Below are 16971 nucleotides of genomic sequence, written 5' to 3' on the forward strand. Positions count from 1 at the left end.
TTGGTTTGCTATCAGGAGAGTGACATACGGTCTCTCCTTCTGTTGCAGTTCGGTATACAGTGTCTAGCGAAGAATGCATAGGTTTGTTGTTATGCTTATAGTAATTATTTTGATTTTAAAGTATCCATCTATCGCATAAAGTTTCTTAGTTAAAACTATGTTAGAGGGCTATCTTTGAAAGATCTATAATGTTTTAGATCATGAATCATGTGGACAGAAGTGCCATGAGGTATTTTCAACTCTTATTTTTTTTATATATTTTTGCGGTTAATCATATTGTTGTAGTAATTCTGATTAATGGCTGGTGATCATAGTTACCTATTAAAATTTCAGGTATACAGTAACTTGCAGAAGCTCTTTGGAGTGAAGCATGAAAAGTCGATTCTGATATATCAACAGACGATTCTTCCGTTAAATATTCTTAACGTGTGCAATAAATTATATATTGGCTTTTGCTATGTTAGTCATGGATGATTTTTTTTTTTTACCTTTCACTGATAGGAGAAGTGGGGCCAATTTAATATGTAACGTTTATATGATCTGTCATGTTATGCGTAGATAGTGGATGCTACTGGTTTTTGTTGGGAAAATAAATCTAATTCACATCATCTGTTTCGGATCCATGGTATCCAGCTAGCTGAGATGCCATTTATTGGGACTTGTCATCGATACAGACGCCAAAGAAACTGTCTCATGCTATTATTGGCTATTGAATCGGTGAGTAGATTGCGTGCAGGTTCTTACCTTTTTTATTGATAGGGATAGCAATATTTGATCCACTGACTTATGAATGGGTTTTCTATAATTGGTCAAACTACTATTTAATTATTACATATAGGTTTAGTAGTCGTATTTGACATGCTACTTAATAATAAAAACTAAATATCATCTAAATTCTTTTTGGGTCAACCCAACATGACCATAACAAATTTTACATATTTGGACTTGTGAGTCGTGACTATATATGTCATCCGTTACATACCACAATTTATATTGATTTTTTCTCTTATGTAAATATAGCGCATGTGTGTCACTCTTTAATGATTGTCATCTGGTAATAAGTATTCGTAAGTTTGCTAAATTGGAGTACCATTTTGTTCAAGTATATGTGATTTCATCTTCTGAGTAGGTTTTAATTTGGATCTGCCTATTTGAGTTTCAAATTGCTATCTTCTGAATGTAGAAAGATAATATAAATATTTTATGATGTATATTCATGAGTTTGTACAAACAATGTGTAGCTATTGTGTTATTGTGCATATCTTCATTGAATACTTAATAATAAGAAGAAACTTGCCTTTTCTGAAAATATACAGAGCCAGACTTTAAGTTTGCTACCAGGAGGGTATAACGATAATTCTTTTTGTTGGTTGAGTCATTCTTCAAATAGGTACTCAAGATGCAGATGTATATGGGGTTAAAAACCTGACAAATTGAGTGACTTTCATACAAAGAGCGTTGCGAGTTTTCAGATTCCATTGTTGGCATTATGAACACAATGTGGTAAAGTACATCATATGGTGTGGATATTGGCAATTTTGTATAACGTTAGTGTTATGTTCATTTATTTTTTTTTTTTAAGTAAAACCATCTTTGATGGCTATCTTTGAACTCTATTATTCTATTTTGTAGTGCACATTTAAACCGTGTTATGATCTATGAACTATGTTTATCAGTATTTCAAATGTTATATTGATGCTACATGAAACTTAATTTAGTAACTTGATTGATTTATGTTATGTAAAATGTTTTTATTTAAGATTGTTGTTCATAGTTGTTTATGCTTTATATTACTTTGTTAATCTGTGTATAGCCCCACAAGAATTTGACAAAAAATCATTTGATTCTTTGCTATAACAATCGAAAACCAAGTTATAAAAACTCCGTTTCTACTTTACTATGATTTTTTTTAAAGAATCTCGCGAATTCGCGGGTCTTTAACTAGTATGTCAATATATAGGTGGAAGAAGCAACCAAAAATCCAGTAAGATCTGGATCGAGTTGGGTTGATGCCTGAGAATGGCAATGGTTTATATGGTCATAAACTCATAACCATAATAAGTTATATGTAGTTATGTGCTCCACGACCCTAACCATGTCGTCTATGTATTTTACTTTGTATAGCTGTAACTTATTTAATTTATGATTTTTATTTTGACAAAAGTACAAGTTATATATTTGCCATACGGGTGATGATTGTAAATGTATAAGAAGGAAACAACCAATAGGTAAGGCATATGCAAGTCGAAATACAATACATATATACCGAATATACATTCATGCATGATCTTTCTATACTGATCTTTGTCTCACGGGTTAAATACATGATAAAAAGTTGGCTATATAAACTTTTGTATGGTCAATCAATTTTGGTTATATCTACATTCCATATATACTTAGACCACTCCTAACCATGACGCTGTTATCAACACTTTCTTCAGCGTCATGTCAATTTTCTCTCTCTACCTTCTTTGCAATTTCCTCCCATAACACTGCCATAACATACTCTTACTCATTACATACCTCACAAAATTAATTAAATAAATTAAGGTACAAGTTTTTAAACTTTTATACAAATAATTACTGCACAAAATTCTCTCTCCACCGTCCTGAAACATGTCATGGCGAAGAAATGGGCGAGGGCGGGGTAATTGAGGACGAGTGAGGGCAGGGTGATTGCCAATGGAGCCTTCGAGGGTTTGCTTTCATGACACTCCCCATCACGTACCTATGGAAGTGGTCTTATACGGAGTTATGATAGATGAGCTTAAAACATACTACATTCTATTTCATTTCATTTTCTACATTTGATTTGGATGTATATTTTTTCATTTTTCATATAAAGAAAAAGGTTTTGAATTCTTAAGATCACTCTTAAGTCTTAACCATCACTACATTTTTTCAACCATACTCTGCCACATCAGTGTCACCTCGACAGCTTCTTCCAACCACATTCACTAACAACCATTGATCGTTCCTTAATTGTCACGATTAATTCTAACTAATTACGCAAAATTAACGTTACGCAAGTGAACAAGGAGATACTTTTATGGAGTTTTATGTGTTTACAGGTATTAAAGGTGTTGGTGCAAAAGATCGTGCAAAAATGGCGTTTTGAGTGAAAGACAGTGGAAGATGGACGTGATTTGGAAGCAAAAACAGGAGTAGCTGAATTAACAAAGGCGTAATTTACGCCTGATCTGGCGTAAATTACGCCAGTACTCAGATGCCTCTCAGAACAGAAATCGTTTGGAGCCGTAAAAATACGCTGAGCAGATTTAACAAAGGCGTAAATTACGCCTGGCTGGGCGTAAATTACGCCAGTACAAAAATTCAGGATCCGGGAAATACGAAAATTAGCTTTTGGATAGGATTTCTTAACCCCTATTTAAGGAGGTCTTTAGGGTTACGAAAAACAACTTTTTCCTACCAGTTTTTGCAGCAGAGAACACCTAAAAACACCAAAAATCATCACTCAAATCACCATTCTTTCAAGATTCAAGTCAAGATCGAAGTGCTAATCATCATGCAATCATCAAGAAATTCGTTGGTTGTCTTCGTCACTATGCTTGGCTAGTCTCTTTAACTTTATTCCTTCCATGAACAATTGATACATGTATTTATTCATTCAAGTTGTGTGATTTATGATATTATGAAACTTCAGTCTGTTGAATTGTAATGTTATGAATCGATTATTTGTTGATCAATGCAAGTTTTGTTGATTGTGATTGTTGCAAGTTGAATTATAGTGATTTAACATTTTGTGCTGAATCCACTTAGCATTAAGTTAGATTAGGGAGAAAGACAAAGTGTATAGGTTGCATGATTCAATCTCAAAATAGTTAGAATCGATAAACTTAAGGAAATCTTGTCTATGAGATTTGGTTAATGAATGGTGAGCACAATACTTGTTTGAATTGAATGCATGTTAGATTGGGATTGTGAAGGGATAAAGGCTTTTAATCCATTGCTTACAACTTTCGTTTAATTCATTGTTTTAGCTATTCAAGTTACATTTTAGTTATTTCTCTAGTTTTCAATTTAGTTAAGTTAGTTAATCAAACAACAAAATCTGGAAATTGCTTGCTTGTTGACCATAACTTCCCGTGGAACGAATCCTGCTTACCCTAGCTAAGTTAGAGTAATTAGGCTATTTTTGATTGACCCTTCGACATCGATCAAATTTTGGCGCCGCTGCCGGGGAGGTGTGCGCTTGATTTGCAAGCTCTTATTTTATTTGCTTTCTTGTTAAACTAAAAAACCATAAAAATCATAAAACCAACAAAAAAAAATCCAAAAATATTATTTTGTTTATTCTTATTTTTGTCAGTTTTACGCTCGGTGTTCTTGTTTTTGTTGCATTTCAGGTTAGTGTATGCAAACTCGGAGTTTGGGAGACAAAAATCTTAAACCTTTAGACCCGGAAATCGAGAAATCAGCAAATGCTAATCGAAAAGCTTCAAGAATTCTTAAGGGTTCAACAGTGGCTTCAGCATCAAGTCAAGCACAGTTAGAGTCACATACCATTGTTCCACCAAACTCTCTTAAGTCAGATTCCGATACTGAAGAGGAAGTTTTTGAGCAACGAGACGATATGGCTGACCAACCAAGAGGAGTAGATACCTACTACCAACCGGGTGATTTCGAGGATCATTCACCCATTGTTTATCCTGCACCGGCAGGAGGAAACAACCAACGATTTGAGGTCCGACCTCAACTTATTTCGATCTTGCCAACCTACCGAGGTATGGCTAATGAGGAACCATACGAACATATCACCGAATTTAATGAGATCTGTGCTACTAATCAGGTAAACGGTTTCACTGATGATGAGGTACGTCTCCGATTATTTCCTTACTCACTTAAGGAAAAGGCAAAAAGATGGTTTCTCTCCTTGCCCGCCCGTAGTATTAATACTTGGGAGGAAATGAAAAAACGGTTTTTAGAGGAATTCTATCCCATAAGTAAAACTTCAGATATGCGTACGCAAATTAAATCTTTTAAACAGTTACCAGGTGAACTATTTCATGAAGCGTACGAGCGTCTGAAGGAGTTACTTAGGGCGTGTCCACATCATGAGATACCCAAGTGGGAATTGGTAAAAGTTTTCTATGATAGTCTAGATTCCCAAAACAGGCAGTTTCTTTTGGCCGCTAGTGGGGGGCGTTTTTAACTCGACCTAGTGAGGAAGAGTGGACCTTCTTTGAACAGTTAAGCAAGGGTTCAAAGACCCAAGCTTCGGTTAGTCGTAAGCAACCTAGTACTTCCCGAGTAAACCATGTTTCCGACTCGGGAAGTTCATCTAGGAATTTAGAGTAAGAATTGGATGATTTAAAAATGCTTATATTTAACAGCCCAAACCAGGGTCTTGCTTGTAATGTTTCGCAGGTACAGGAAGTGTGTGAGATTTGTGGAGATCCTTCTCACTATGCATACGGATGCAGAAATGGGATTCCACCGGTAAATCAACAAATGGTGGAGGAACAAGTCAATGAGGTTCAGGGAAGGCGGTTTGATCCATACTCTAACACATATAACCCAGGTTGGAGAAATCATCCGAATTTTAGTTGGAGTAATAACAACGCGCTGAATGCTAACCAAAGGAACCAACTTAGACCACCAAACAACTTCCAAAATCAGGGTAATTTTCAGAATCAAGGCAACTACCAACGAAACTACCAAAATCCTTACCGTAACAACCGAAACCAAAACAATTACCAAATTCAGAGCCAAAACCAAAACCATAACCATAACCAAACTAGTACTTCATCCAACCAACCACCTAGCACGGATGCTAAGATGGATGCGTTCATATCCGAAATGCGAAAGATGATAGAAGTGCAAAATAAGTTGATTGGTGCGTTGGCCAAGGAGATAGGTAATGTTGCGGAAAGTAAGGGTAATCGGGAACCGGGAACCATTCCAAGCTATACGGTTTTGAATCCAAATCACAAAGAGCAAGGAAAAGGTCATAGTGTTAATATGGTAGGTACCTTGAGAAGCGGGAAAAAGTATGATAATAAAGTTGGTGAAAAAGAGGTAATGCAACCGGAGTCAAGTAAGTCTCCTATTGTTCTTGACGAGGATGAGGTAAGTAAAAGTGATAACAATGGGGAGGGGGTGAAATTGACCGAACCAACTGTTACTGAGACCGAGAAAGTGGAGACGGAATCAAAAACCGTCCCATTTCCCAAGGCCCTAGAGTCCCCGAACTAATTCCCTTATGGGAAAAAGGGACCACAACAAGAGGACATGTGGGAAACTTTTCAACAGGTTAAAATAAATTTACCCCTTCTTGATGCTATTAGGCAAGTTCCTTCTTATGCTAAATTTTTGAAGGACCTTTGCACTCAAAAGAGAAAGCAAAGGGCAAACTTGCCTAAGAAGGTGGAGTTAACCGAGCACCTAAGTGCGGTTGTCTCGGGTACACTTCCACCTAAGTTTAAGGATCCAGGAACCCCATTGATAGCTGTGAGCTTAGGGAATGTGAATGTTAAAAAGGCGTTGTTGGATTTAGGTGCTAGCATTAATATTTTACCTTTTTATCTAGTTGACCGACTTGAATTGGGCCTAATGAAATGAACCGACATAATCATTCAATTAGCGGACCAATCAATTAAAACGCCTAGGGGGATACTAGAGGATGTAATAGTAAAAGTGGAGGATTTCTATTACCCGGTATACTTTTTTGTTATGGATATTGAGACTAGGAATAGAGATACCCAACCCACTATAATTTTGGGATGCCCGTTCTTGGCCACCATTAATGCTCACATTAATTGTAGAACGGGTGCTATGGACATATCTTTCGGTAATCGCAAGATGAGGATTAACATCTTTAATTCTCTTCGCGCACCGGATGTCCATGAGTGCTATAGGATAGATGTGATTGATGAATTAGTGGATAAGCATACTTCTCACCTAATAACCGATGACCCGGTAGAAATATTTTGTTTAGGTGATGAAGAGGATGTTGAGTGTGAAGAGGTCAAAGCGGTAGAATTAGCGGTAGCAAGTACAATGGATTCTAAGTTGCCACCTTGGACTCATAAATATGAGCCACTACCTAAATCCATTGATACTAACACGAGACCTTCACTAGAGTCACCACCGACTCTTGAGTTAAAACCCTTACCGTCTCATTTGAAATATGCGTTTTTGGGAACTAACGGCACTTTGCCAGTTATTATTGCTTCAGATTTGACAGGTGTGCAGGAAAAGGCTTTGATGGAAGTTCTTCATAAGTACAAAGCTGCAATAGGGTGGACAATAGCTGATTTGAAAGGGATAAGTCCCTCGGTATGTATGCATAGGATAGTTACCGATCCGGAGGTTAAACCTGCTCGCGATACACAAAGCAGGTTAAACCCAAATATGCAGGAGGTGGTGAAAAAGGAAGTTCTTAAGTGGTTGGATGCAGGGATAATCTTCCCTATCTCAGACAGTCAGTGGGTAAGTCCCACACAAACAGTGCCGAAGAAAGCAGGAATAACAGTGATGGAGACTGAGGAAGGTGAAAAGATCACAACTCGTCCCGTGACGGGTTGGAGGGTGTGCATTGATTACAGGAAGCTGAACGCTGCAACTTCAAAGGATCACTTTCCTTTGCCATTTATTGATCAGATCATTGAAAAACTGTCAGATCAGAAGTTTTATTGTTTCTTGGATGGGTATTCGGGTTATAATCAAATACCTATTCATCCTAATGACCAAGAGAAAACGACTTTTACTTGTCCATACGGAACCTATGCTTTTAGGCGTATGCCTTTCGGTTTATGTAATGCACCCGCGACTTTTCAAAGGTGTATGATGAGCATTTTTTCTGAATTAATAGGTGAGTCGTTAGAGATTTTTATGAATGACTTTTCAATTTTTGGCAAATCTTTTGAGTCGTGTTTGAGTATGTTGGAAAAAGTTTTGAAAAGATGTACCGAAACCAACCTAGTTCTTAGTTGGGAAAAGAGCCACTTCATGGTTAGGGAAGGGGTGGTTTTGGGACATATTGTGTCTGAACGGGGATTTGAAGTCGATAGGGCAAAGGTTCAACTTATTTCTACCCTACCTTACCCGACCAATGTTAAGGGGGTGAGATTGTTTTTGGGACACGCGGGTTTTTACCGTAGGTTTATCAAGGACTTTAGCGTCATTTCTAAGCCATTATGTAATTTACTACTAAAGGACGCACCATTTGACTTTGATGACCAATGTAAAGAAGCTTTTAACACCCTTAAGCGAAAGTTGACCGAAGCACCCATCTTACAGTCACCCGATTGGACCAAACCTTTTGAAATAATGTGTGATGCTAATGATTATGCAGCAGGGGCTGTTTTAGGACAAAGAGTTGATAGGAAACCGGTAGTGATTTATTATGCTAGTAAGACGTTCTCAGATGCCCAAATCAATTACACCACCACCGAGAAAGAGTTACTAGCAGTTGTGTTTGCCTTAGACAAGTTTAGATCGTATTTGTGGGGGTCTAAGGTAGTAGTGTTTTCGGACCATAGTGCTTTAAGGCACTTGCTTGAGAAGAAAGAGTCTAAGCCTAGATTGATTAGGTGGATATTGTTGCTACAGGAATTTGATTTAGAGATCCGGGATAAAAAGGGTATAGAAAATGTGGTAGCTGACCATTTATCTAGGATACCCCCACCACCATTTGACCCTACTAAACCGATCCAGGAGAATTTCCCGGACGAATGTTTGTTTAGTGTTGTGCAGGTACCTTGGTTCGCTCATATTGTGAATTATTTGGTGACTAACAAGATACCGGAACATTGGAGCAAGCAAAAGAGGGATTACTTTTTGTCGCAGGTTAAGCATTATATTTGGGAGGATCCGGTTCTTTACCGAATTGGACCCGACCAAATCATTAGGAGATGCGTGGCGGAAGAGGAGCATAAGGACATTTTGGCACATTGTCATACTTTTGCATGTGGAGGACACTATGGGGTAAAGAAAACCGGGTACAAAGTACTCGATTCAGGTTTCTTTTGGCCTTCTATTTTTAAAGATGCATTTGAATATGTCAAAAATTGTGCTAGGTGTCAAAGAATGGGGGGAATATATAAACGTAATGAAATGCCCATGAACCCAATTTTGGTTTGTGAGATCTTTGATGTTTGGGGTATTGATTTTATGGGACCTTTTCCCCCGTCTTTTGGTTTTGAATATATTCTGGTAGCCGTGGATTATGTCTCCAAGTGGGTGGAGGCTGAGGCTACACGAACAAATGACCACAAAGTTGTCCTTAAATTTGTCAAGAAAAACATTTTCTGTCGTCATGGTGTACCTAAGGCCATAATTAGTGATGGGGGTTCACACTTTAAGAACTCCTACTTTGCTAAACTTTTAAGGGATTATGGGGTAAATCACCGAATTGCTACGCCTTACCATCCCCAAACAAGTGGGCAAGTGGAGGTACCTAATAGGGAATTAAAAAGAATTTTGGAAAAAATCGTAAATCCTAATCGCAAAGATTGGTCTCTAAGACTAGACGATGCGCTTTGGGCTTATCGGACAGCTTTTAAAACCCCTATTGGTACTTCACCTTACCGACTAGTTTATGGAAAGGCATGTCACTTACCTGTTGAAATTGAGCATCGTGCAGAATGGGCTATTAAACAGGTGAACATGAGTTTAGATGAGGCAGGAAATGCAAGAAAGTTGGAATTGACAGCATTAGAGGAACTTAGACGTGAGGCATATGAAAGCTCAAAGATTTACAAGGAGAAAACGAAAGCTTTTCATGACAAGCAAATTAGTAGAAGGACGTTTGAAGTGGGGCAAAGTGTATGGTTGTTCAACTCTAGGTTAAAGTTGTTTGCGGGTAAGTTGAGAAGTAAGTGGAACGGTCCTTATGTGGTTACTAAGGTTACTCCGTATGGGGCAATTGAAATTAAGGATCCGAAAGGTGGGGAACCGTTCTTAGTTAATGGGCAACGAGTGGAGATTGCTACCGGGTTGTCACTTGATGATGCTAAAGTAGCTGAAACAATCCGGTTTGAACCTATGCAAATGCAACAACTTAGGGTGATTAGAGTGAATGAACCGAGAAAAGGTGATAGCAAAGAAAGTGTTGACTCATGGCTTGATCAAAATGTTTCTATTAGTCATGTGCCTGATTCCGTTGAGTGGGAAGATGATGGGCGATTTGATGATGCGCCCGATGATGAGGTGTCCGAAGTTATTTCGGATGAATGTTTTGATGACCTTTATGAAGAATCACCTTTGGATGAGAGTGCACGTGGTAAACCGGTGATTCTTTACCAAGAAGATGATCCGGGCGAGATACTATTTGAGTTAAGTATTATAGGGGTGTTACCTCACTTTTTTAGTAGTCATCGGGAGTTTAAGGTGATAGCCGATTCGGGGTCTTCGATTAACATAATGTCATATGAGACGTACAAGCAACTTTTTCATGATGGATGTTCGTTGTGTAAGTTGAAGAAATCCGATGCCGAAATCACGCTTGGTAATAATACTACATGTAGGGCACTCGGGGTGGTTAATAAGGTTATGGTTAGTGTGAAAGGTGTTTTTATAGAGGTACCGTTCACCGTCTTTGATATGCCAACCGATCACGATGTTCTATTGCTAGTAGGTAGGGGGTTCATTTCAACCGCGGGTGGTAAATTAGATCCGGGGGCGGGATGCATCACTTTTGAAGGAGGAGACGGGACATTTAGGTTTTGTAACTCAGAAAATATGCGTTTCCCTTCAGCCTATTTAGTAGAAAGAGAGTTTGATGAAAATTATTGCAGGAAACTTAAGGTAGAAAAGAATGGAGTAAGTGAAGAAGTCGGTGAGAATGTGATGGATGACACGGTAGATATAGGTGAAAGCTGTCAAAATGTTGAGTGTGGGGGCATTTCCCTTGATCAACACTTGGATTTTGAGAAAAGTAATGAGAATTCGGAGGGAGTTGAAAATATAGGTGTTAGCACGGTTAAGGAAACTCTGGAGTTGGATAAAGGAAAAGAGGTAGATGTAGACGAGATTCGAAAGACGCTTGAGAGTATGTGGGGTAAGAAGAACACGGATAGATTCATGAATAATAATAAGACGTCTTTTGTTGATGATGAGGGTTGGACGGTTGAAGTAGAGTATGTTAAGCCTAACCCGAAATGTGAGTTTAAGCCTCGTATTAAATATAGAGATCCGGGTGAATTTGCGGTTATTTGTCAATTCAAGAAGAAAGGGGCCTACCGAGCATTGCTAGATTCGGGTGCAAGTGTTAACATGATGCCAACTAAAATTGCAAAAGAAATAGGCATTCGAGAGTTGGTTCGAACTACTACGAATATTCGGATGGCTAACCAAACGATTGATGATCCAATTGGGATTGCGGAAGATGTTCGTTTCACTATTCATGGTATTGGGTATAAGGAGGATTTCTTCATTAGGGATTGTGAACCGGACGAATTCACGCCACTCATATTGGGACGAGGATTTCCAGCGACCGCAAGAATGACTTTAGATTTTGATGCGAGAACGTTGACGATTAGAGATCGAGATAATATGCTCACGTTTGGCATGGAGGATGGATTCGGCTTCGGTAACAAAGGAGCCGATGATTCGGACGAAAACTAAGCCGGAAAAGGAGTCGAGTGCGCGACTCCATCAAAAACACGCACACCCTTGTAAAGTTTGTAAGTTTTTATTTTGTTTTGTACATGCGGGCGGGGCAAAGTACCAAAATGGTAAATTTTAAAACGGGAACGGTTTAAAAGACTATCTCTAACTTTTTGCATTGAGGACAATGCAATGCTTAAAGTGTGGGAGGGGGTCAAGGTTTTTAGTCCCTAAAATGTTTTGTGAAAAGGAAACGAGAAAAACGGAAGTTTCGTGCGAAAACAAGGCGAAAATTGAAAAATTAAAAAACTGAAAAATGCTGCATGATGGCGTAAATTACGCCATTCTGGGCGTAATTTACGCCTTTATAATGTGTAAATTCAGTCAAAAATCGAGTTGGAGGCGTACAATTAAGCCCAGTTTTTACGCCTGAAAATACAAAGGCGTAATTTACGCCCGGTCCGGCGTAAATTACGCCAGTTCAAAATTGCTGATGCCGGGATAAGGGTTCAAAAATTGGTGAAAAATTTATTTATTTAAAACCCACAAACCACGCAGCCATAAACACGAACACACACACTCCAAACTCTAATTTTCTTCATCTAAACATCCAATCTAAGCTTGAATCATCATCAATTCGTTATAACACTTTAATTAAACATCCAAATCCTTCTCAAATCATACAAATTGGGTTTAATTGGTGTTCTTGGGTAAAAATCAAGTTTGGGGGTTTTGGTTTGTGAGTTCAATTCTTCGAGTAATCATCCAATTCGTGTGTTTTAAACATCAAGGTAATCATTATTCTTGTGTTTTTCATTGTTTTTTGTTGTTAATTTAAGGTTTTTGCTATGTTCATGTTTATGTGCTAGGGTTAGTCCGAATTAGTGATGTTTGATTATTGTTTTTGTTCTAGCTTGTGTTAATTGTGTTTAAATATGTCAATGTAGCTTGTGTGCATAATTAATTTGGAAGTTAGGGTTAAAACTTGTTAATTGCTTTCAAGTAGTTGACTAGGGTTGACTTTGACCAAGAATTGATAATGTTAGTAATTTGATTGTGTGTTTCTAAGTGTTTAATGTTTCAATTGATGTGTGTTACGAGTCAATGCAATAATGTTCATTAGTAAAGTTTATAGTTTTCGTTAATATGATGATTACCATGCTTATGTGATTGATACTTGAGAAAAGGAGTTGACTAGTGTAAATGTTAATGTGAAACATGTTGAAATATGTGTTTGTGGTTGAATTAAGTAGGCAAGGATGATATGTTAGTGCATGAGAGTAGGAATGACATGTATTGCTAGATGTTTACATGTGATATGTTGAGCAATAACATGTGAGGTATTTTGTTAAGTACTAATGAGTTTGTTGAGATGTGTAATTGCAGAAAATGTTGAAAGGACTTAAAAGAGGTCGTGGTAGTAACCAAACTTGGGCACAGAAGTGGGAAGACAAGAGATGGTTAAGTGAATTGCCTTATGATTTGCAGGTTCGGTTGTATACTGAAAAAAGGATCAACTTTTGAGGAATGCCTTTTGCGAAAGGTTTATCACTTCAAGCGAGTGGCAAAAATACGGGGTTTTTAAAGTGTTTGTCGATTGGGGTTGGAGTGCTATGCTTCAACCGATTCAAACAGGGTTCGAGCAGGCACCATTAGAGTGTTCTTGGGAAATGACCTATCCCAGTCAGGTTTTTCAATGGATGTCCACTTTAAAATGGATTCCCGGGGATAATTTTCCAGAAACATTAATCTTGGAGGGCAAGGTGGGTAACACCGTGGTTCCGCTTAGGATGGAGACTTTCAATGAGTTAGCTCATCCCGATATTCCATATGATTCGGGAATTCTTATTCCGGGGAAAGATGCGTATGACTACCCAACTGAAAAACAATTGTTTGAGGTTCCAGCTGATCAGTATGCTCATGTGATAAGGACATTGTTTCATGTCGACCGGAATGACATTGAGAATTTCGAGTTAGAAAGAAGTAAACTGAGAATCATTCCGAAGTTGTTGTCAACTGTGATGCATTACAACATATTTCAACGAAAAAGTGATCTCACTCATGTTCGGTCGTATGAGTTACCATTGTTGTATGCTATGGTGACTAATTCGATGGTGCCTTCTTCGCGGTTGGTTATGATGACGTGGATATGGGAGTGTCGACAGCAGCTAAAGCAAAGGGCGGTGATCCCTTACATGAGGTTCTTGTCGTTTTTCTTGTGGAGAAAGGGAGCACTTTCTAATAATCCCAGGGGTACTAAGGAAACAATGAGGTATGTTAAGGAAAATGTGGCTGGGCTACAGTTTATGAGAGAAGGAGCGGGTTATGTGATTGAGAATGCGGCTTATGTGGAAAGGTATACTTTTGGGGTTAATGATGATAATCTTCCTGCGGAGGAAGCAGAGTATGATACGGATGATTCAAATGAGCGGCTCGGGCGACAATTGGATGAGTTAGAGGAAAGGGACGATCCGGATTTTAACCCTCATGGCGAGGGATCGAGTAGGGGCAGGCGTTATGTTCAGGTGGATGAACGACAGTGGGTGCGAATGGAGGAGCAGCAGGGTACCCTCATGGACATAGCTAGGGCTCAGATTTACATGACTGAGTGATATCAGCAGGAGGTATTTGAGAGGGATAACCGGAGGCGGCAGTATGATGATTTGGTGCATAATCGGCCAGTTACACTGATGTGCAAAAGTGTGTAGTGCTTAATTTGCCTTTCAAACTTTTAAATTTATATAACCTTTATTTAATACACTTTTAACACCCTAACGAGCAAGATAACCCGATCAAGTGTAGTATTTAAGGTGATCGTCCCAAGAGAGAAACTTGTAAACGAATAAAGTTGTTATTATTATTTAATTCTTATTAAAGAATTAAAGATATATTTTTGTAGTTTTAAAGGATAGATTTCTCTTAAGAAAGAGTTTTGGGTTTTTCAAGATATAAATAAAACAAAACAAGGAATTAAAAATTCAAAATACAAACTATTATACAAGCAATTACATGGATAATCAAATCATACGGAATTCATATTTAGAAGAGATCATAACTTATATTAACACAAAGTAGAATAATAATCATAGACCAATCATTATCCCTTAACAGGTTAAACTAAGTGTCGCATATCAATTAATAAGTAGGATTTAAAGCATATGCTAGATATGTGATGTGCATAACTAACATCTCAATTCTTCATGTTTAATTCAATTACATGATACATATCAATCTTGTGATGAGGACTAATATGCAAATAGACTGACAAATTATATAAGCTATTAAACACCAAGTAGATTAACTCAAGTTACTAGCTGAAAGTCAATTACTACTAAGTTCTCATGCAATCATTAATTAAACAAATCCAAACGAAGGATCTTCGATTAAACCTAACAAAATCAATCTTTATTATATAAGCGTAACTCCAATTAAACACATTTATCTCTATTAAGTTCTTTAACTTAGTTGCATGCAATTCAATTTAACAAGTTTGATGGACTAGATCTAAACAAGTAGCATGAATCAAATAAGTAGATTTATAAGATCAAGGACTAATCAATCCTAAAATCATGTTATTTAAACATTAAGCATGGCAAACAAGCATAATCAAACAAAACAGATTTAAAATAGTTCAAATATCATCACAGAAACTCAACCATACAGATCTGGAAAAGAACCAGAAACTGCACAGAATAAAGCCCAAAGCCGGCGGCTTTGCTCACTCCAAGCCGGCGGCTTGGGAGTGAAGCCGGCGGCTTCATCTGAATTCCAGATGAAGTGACTTTTAATCCACGTAAACGTTTAATTCATAATAAAAGACGAACAGAAACAGAAACAGTAAATAAATGAGACAAAATAATAAAATAAGGATAGAATCATACCTTATAAATGAAGGTAGATGTAAAATAACTTGATTAAAACTTGAATCTTGATTACAAAATACCAAATCTACTCTAATAGGGTTTAGAGAGAACCCCTAAACGAACCAACTACTCTACAAAAGCTTTTAACTTTCGAACATATGAAAAACTGAACAGAAAACTTCAATTTATAGTGTTTTGAGTCGGCCAGACCAAGCCGGCGGCTTCAGTGGGAAGCCGGCGGCTTGCCCTTGAGTCGGTGACTCCTTGTGCAAGTTATACGTAATCAACAAGTAAACTTTGTAACCGTCCTAGCAAAGCCGGCGGCTTCAAAGCCAGGCCGGCGGCTTCAACTTTTTGCCGGATCTTTCTGCTTTTATCTTGATTTTGTTTCCATTTTTACTTGACTTGATCAATAAGTAGAAAACCGTGTTATCCAGGCCGGCGGCTTCAGTGTAAAGCCGGCGGCTTCATTGCCTTTTTGCTTGATCAACAAGTTCTTTCAATATTTTATCGAATTTCAGACTTTCTGGAACATTCAACCCCAAGCCGGCGGCTTCATCATAACCAGGCCGGCGGCTTCATCAGCCAATCTGCATTTTTCCTGTATTTTTGATCATGTTTGATACAAAACTTGAACATAATCATTAGAAATAACATTTTCCCCTTTTTACCCATTTTTGTGTGTTTTGGAATAAAAATGACTTAAAAACACTAAGATAACTCCTCGAAATGTTATTAAAAAACTGTATAATTTAGGAGTTATCAAATTCCCCACACTTAAACTTTACTTGTCCTCAAGTAAAACTTAGAACTTTTATCATGGGTATTTCAAAGTAAAATTACAAAGGCAAAAATATGTCTTACTAAAAAGTTAGTATTTATTATTCATAAGAACTAATCCGAACCAGACCAAGGATTATAAGCAATCCTAATGGTTATTAAGTCAAATTTATACAGTTTGGTCATCATTGGACTCTTTTGTTTTCTAACTTTTATAAGTGTATGGTTCTCATTGGAACTCTTTTCATTCATTGGCCTTCATTGGGCTCTTTTTCCTTTTCATTTCTTTTGCTTTTATGCTTAGCTTTTAGCTTTACACTTTGCAATTTTCTAATTTGGCCCTTCATTGGGACTCTTTTACTTTTGCCTCAGTGGTCCATGCTTATTATGCCATATGGTAGTGGCTATAAGTTCGCACTCGTTTCACAATTTTTGGCTTTCAACTTACTTATCTTAAACAAATAATCCGATCTCGAAATTGAGAATAGTTCTTTTATTAATTTTATAATTAAGTTAGTTAGAAAGACATACGTTTGACTAAGAATTTATACTTTCGAAAAATCGAAAAATTTTAAAATTATACCCATTTTTCAACCTTTTCGGGAAAATTTAACAATTTTTTTATGTTCATTATACTTAAGTGATTAATCACTTCCCTCCCCACACTTAGATTATGCAATGTCCTCATTGCATTTATGAAAGAATAAAATAATTAATTTAAAGGACATAAATAAAAATAAGGGAAAGAGTGATGTTA

General features: G+C 37.4%; 1 protein-coding gene and 1 pseudogene across 1 annotated transcript; one reads left to right on the forward strand and one right to left on the reverse strand.

Moving 5' to 3' along the window:
- Nucleotides 1-4968: 4968 nt before the first annotated feature.
- On the reverse strand, nucleotides 4969-5082 carry LOC139903222 (small nucleolar RNA R71; annotated as a pseudogene).
- A 1170-nt stretch (nucleotides 5083-6252) lies between these two features.
- LOC139902598 (uncharacterized) lies at nucleotides 6253-11589 on the forward strand. The gene is made up of 4 exons (XM_071885205.1): nucleotides 6253-6471; nucleotides 6970-7927; nucleotides 8027-8893; nucleotides 9029-11589. Exons 1-4 carry the CDS (start codon nucleotides 6253-6255, stop codon nucleotides 11587-11589), a joined length of 4605 nt encoding a protein of 1534 aa, XP_071741306.1.
- Nucleotides 11590-16971: the final 5382 nt, after the last annotated feature.

The sequence above is a fragment of the Rutidosis leptorrhynchoides genome, chromosome 3 (genome assembly GCF_046630445.1).
Source record: "Rutidosis leptorrhynchoides isolate AG116_Rl617_1_P2 chromosome 3, CSIRO_AGI_Rlap_v1, whole genome shotgun sequence".
Lineage (NCBI taxonomy): Eukaryota > Viridiplantae > Streptophyta > Magnoliopsida > Asterales > Asteraceae > Rutidosis > Rutidosis leptorrhynchoides.

Bases quoted from the DNA above. Each gene is read 5' to 3' on its own strand.
- LOC139902598 (XM_071885205.1), top strand. From the start codon at position 6,253: ATGTGGGAAACTTTTCAACAGGTTAAAATAAATTTACCCCTTCTTGAT. The intron at 7,928-8,026 runs GTACCGAAACCA...GGGGATTTGAAG, and splicing joins GGAAAAAGTTTTGAAAAGAT to TCGATAGGGCAAAGGTTCAA. The intron at 8,894-9,028 runs AGCATAAGGACA...TTGAATATGTCA, and splicing joins GAGATGCGTGGCGGAAGAGG to AAAATTGTGCTAGGTGTCAA.